This window comes from Sinocyclocheilus anshuiensis, unplaced genomic scaffold (genome assembly GCF_001515605.1).
Source record: "Sinocyclocheilus anshuiensis isolate Anshui unplaced genomic scaffold, SAMN03320099.WGS_v1.1 scaffold522, whole genome shotgun sequence".
Classification (NCBI taxonomy): domain Eukaryota; kingdom Metazoa; phylum Chordata; class Actinopteri; order Cypriniformes; family Cyprinidae; genus Sinocyclocheilus; species Sinocyclocheilus anshuiensis.
The window spans coordinates 1388662-1393006 of record NW_015544185.1 but is presented as its reverse complement, the minus strand read 5'-3'; the positions used below and the strand labels follow the sequence as shown (position 1 = coordinate 1393006).

The 4345-nt window shown below is 35.6% G+C and overlaps 1 protein-coding gene across 1 annotated transcript in view; it reads left to right on the top strand.

Moving 5' to 3' along the window:
* Nucleotides 1–3875, top strand: part of LOC107696469 (matrilin-4-like) — a 23158-nt gene extending 19283 nt beyond the window's left edge. Inside the window, exons 13-15 of the mRNA XM_016496811.1 lie at nt 201–353; nt 1554–1658; nt 3019–3875. Of these exons, the coding sequence (XP_016352297.1) occupies nt 201–353; nt 1554–1658; nt 3019–3077 (317 nt within the window). The 3' untranslated portion in view covers nt 3078–3875. The remainder of the gene's footprint in view (nt 1–200; nt 354–1553; nt 1659–3018) is intronic.
* The last annotated feature ends 470 nt before the right edge of the window (nt 3876–4345 follow it).

Below are 4345 nucleotides of genomic sequence, written 5' to 3'. Positions count from 1 at the left end.
TGATTTATTGCTAGAAAAGATTAAACAAAATTAGATAAAATGTGTGTGTGTGTGTTTTTATGGAGTCAGATATTCCAAATTGCAAACCTCATATAAAATGAATATAGTTTAGCATCTTCTCACTTAGCTTTTTACTGAAAAAGAAAAAGAAATTCTACTCATTTCATGAAAAGTGCAACTTTTGATGTGTCTTGTTCCAGGTATCACCATGTACGCTGTTGGTGTGGGTAAAGCCGTGGAGGATGAGCTGAGAGAGATTGCCTCTGAGCCTATGGAAAAACACTTCTTCTACACCGCCGACTTCACTGCCATCAGCCAGATCGCTGAGAACCTCAAACTCAATGTCTGTGCAGGTGTGTTTGAAAGACTGAGAACACTTACATACTGTACATGAATCATCTTTATTAGATGGCAGACACAACCGCACAGTATTTTGTTCAATAGCGTCATCTAGAGCCTGAGGTAAACATGCACATGCATATGGGCTTACATTTCTGCCATAATTCTGCGAGCGAAAGATCATATTTTGAGCGCACAAAAGTGCATTTTGCACGCGCGCGATCTGAGTTTGTGGAGAAAATGTTCGTTTCGCAAAGAAAAAAGCCTTTCGAGCGCACGGAAATCAATTTTGCATTTAAAATACGTTTTTGGATATGTGCAGCCCTTCTCTTTTGCGCGTGCAACGTTTCACTAGCTTACTCACCTGATGCCCGCCCTCAGTGCTCTCTAAATGCTAACAGCTCGCTTGCTCAACACAACCCAGCGTTACAATATGCCATAATTCCATAATTATGCACACCTGAATATAAGACATTTTTCACTTCAGCCTTCAGCCTTCATGAATAATTATATATCAATTATAAATTATTAAATACAAGATTAATAGTAGTTATTAAGATTGATGTTGTTTGGAATTGGTAAAATGTGCTTGGAAAAAAATATAATCAGAATATCAACTTGCTTAATAATTATGCATGAACTGTATTTGTCCACTTCTGCTGTCGAGGTAGTGCAAGAAATGTTGTGACTGGTTGTCAAGGCAGCCAATCAGAATTTAGCAGCCTCGGTCTCTGATTGGTTGGATTTATGGCACATTGTAACGCTGGGTTGTGTTGAGCACGCGGGCTGTTGGCATTTAGCGAGCACAGAGGGGGGGCATCAGGTGAGCAAACTAGTGAAACGTTGCACGCGCAAAAGAGAAGGTCTGCACACATCCAAAAACGTTATTTATTTTAAATAAATAGCAAAATTTATTTCCGTGTGCTCGAAAGACTTTTTTCTTTGTGAAACGAACATTTTGTCCACAAACTCAGATCGCGCGCATGCAAAATGCACTTTTCGACAGCAGAAGAGGATCTTTCGCGCGCAGAATTATGGCAGAAATGTAAGCCCATACATGCAAAGCTTACCTAAGGAGGTGCTAATGAGTATCCTATACAGGCTATATATTCGTTATAAAAAGCATTCCCTGCAAATTTGCATTTCTGCCAATGATTTTGAATGAATATTGGTTATTTATTTCATTCGCACTCATTAAATGCATCATTTTTTAGCTGAGAGTCAAGGAGAGATCGAGGTCAAGGACCCCTGCGCTTGTGAAAGTCTAGTGGAGTTCCAGCAGGTTACGATGTCCACCCTAGACCAGCTCAACCAGAAACATATCCTTTATATATTCAGTACAGATCCTTTAGAAACAATATGCTTTCTTTTCAGCACATGCAACTTACTACACCATGCAACATTGCAGTGTAACTCATCCAACCAATAACGCATTATTACAACAAGCTAAGGGGTTTAACAGAAGCCCCTCTGTACAGAAAGAGCCCACATTGTGTCCGTTGGTCTGATCTGTTCCAGACTGGCCCCTCTGGTTTGGCTTCTCACATAAACCTCTGTGACCACACGCTTCAATGGCTCTTTGTTTCAGATCTCTCACTCAGCATCATTCATCAAAGCTCAAAAGATCCCTTGTCCCACATCTGAGGCCAGAAACAGATTTTTCTGAACTGCTAAATGCAGATGCACATCTCCACTGGATCCATTTAACTAGAATTTGATGAGATTTCAAAGGAGGGATGTTGCTTCTTGACTCTCATTATAGTTTAAGGACAGATCTTGCTGATAGGAGTCATTTAGTTACAGTTGGATCTAGTGGTTAGAGTGCATTGCTCAGACACTTTGAGCTCTTTTGCTCAAGCGATGCAATTCACAAACTAATTCCCACATCATCTTCTCATCATTTTCTCATCAGAGATGCCAAAAGGCCACTGTCATTTACTTTTTGCATGTAAATATGTAAATCAGTGCTGCGGTGATTATGTTTTTTTGTAGGCCAACCTAAAAATTTGCATTACTCTGGTTCCTTCGATAAAAACCCAAAAGGATTTTTCCATTGGCTTTTGTATTATTGCAGAAAATAAGCTCTGTGACCAACAAAAGTTTGATTCTTGTTTTGTTCATCATGATCATCGCCACAAATGAACACAACTTTTATGATTTTTTTTATGAATTAAACAAATAAACGAACAACTCTTTCAGTCTTAATTCAAAAATAAAAAAGTTAGAATTGTTTGCAAGAGCGTGATTATATTGTCATATGTTGTAAAAATAAGTATGAAACTTATTAGAAATCGGTACAATTTCATATATTAACATATATATCTAGCCCATACAAATATGTATGTCTATGTGTATGTTGTAATACATTTTTGGACATATATGTCATGCACATGATAAAACCCATCAATACATTTTGATATTATAAATTTCAAAGTAAATATAAAAATCAATATATCAGTAAATATCAAAGATAGAGATGCATTTTAAAAATTGATTGCATAAACATATAAACACTGATATTTTGTATATGTGTTGTATCAAACTAGATTGCCATATATATATATATATATATGGCAATCTAGTTTGAATATATTTAATGCCTAAAACAGTAGAAAATTAGAGAAAAGTAGTGTGGATGATTGATCATTTTTAAAGTATATTTCCTTAACTGTGTTTCACTGTCAGCTATGACCAAGCGACTGGAAGTTCTGGAGAGCCAGTTGCTCACAAGAAAATGAGAAAGCACTTCACACAACAATGTGGATGAGGACGGGGCCCGCTGGGTATGAAGGGTACCACAATCACAAGATCTGCAGGTGCAGACGCCTGATGCATGAGGCCCACTATTTCCGGTGCCATTTTTGGACATGGCTGATATTGTTCCCTATTTATACATGATCTGTATTGTATGATTTATAGAGAGGTATGTATTTATGGCAAATTTGATATTAGCATTTATACACTAAAAAGGGAAATTACGTGTTTGGTACCACTCTGGAATATTCTCATCTTTATCATGTTTGCAACGTTTTTGGCACCAAATTTATGCACAATATGTGAACATGGATCTGTAAAACCTTTATTCACAAATATCTTACAAAAAAAAAAGCAATTAGTTACAAATTGTTCTATTATACAGTTTTAGAATCATTAGTACTGATTCCAAAAGAGACAAACACATCCACTCACTTACATTACCAAAGCTGTTGCCTGTTGTGCATGAATATTTAAAATAGTCAGAGGAACATGTCTGATAATTGTTAACTGTTTAACTGGACTGCAATGTGGCCTGAATGGTTTGTTAACACTAAAATACGATTTTAAAAATTATGTAAACAGGGTAATGTGTACAAGTGCCCATTAAGATTGTAGTTTTTTATTATTGTTATTGAATACAGAATCCAGTTATGATACCTCAGAGTACTCTGGCCTCAGGTTTTTATGTTTTCTTGACGTTTGTAAAAAAGGCCCCATTATAAGGCTCTTATATGTGAGTTCTTGTACTTTTTGGCTATTTCCTAATAACACTCCTTTTTAAAACGTTCAAAGTGTGTCTGTATTCTTTCACAGTGTGAAATAAAGACTGCTGTCATTCTGAATATGAAGCCTCAAGAAAGGTTCTACTATAATATATAATAAATCTACTATGTATCTGTAGTAATATATATATATATATATGGGACCAATGAAAATCATATACAATAATGTGTATTATTATTTTTTTAATTACTTTTAGATTTACTTTTCATTCAGAAAGAAATGGCAAAGAAATGGCAAGTAAAACATTGAGATAAATGTACAATTTTGAGGGAGAAAGACTGAAATAATATTTTCTTGTAAAACCTACTCCAATAATCTTTGTTTTATTTCAACTTTGAAAAGTCCTTTTTACAGTGTACTTAAATATGGCATATACATCACAAACTTTTTTCAGACTTAGTGATATATCAACATTTACATCAGCCACCATGTAATCCAAACGCAAGAGACCATTAGTGTTAACATT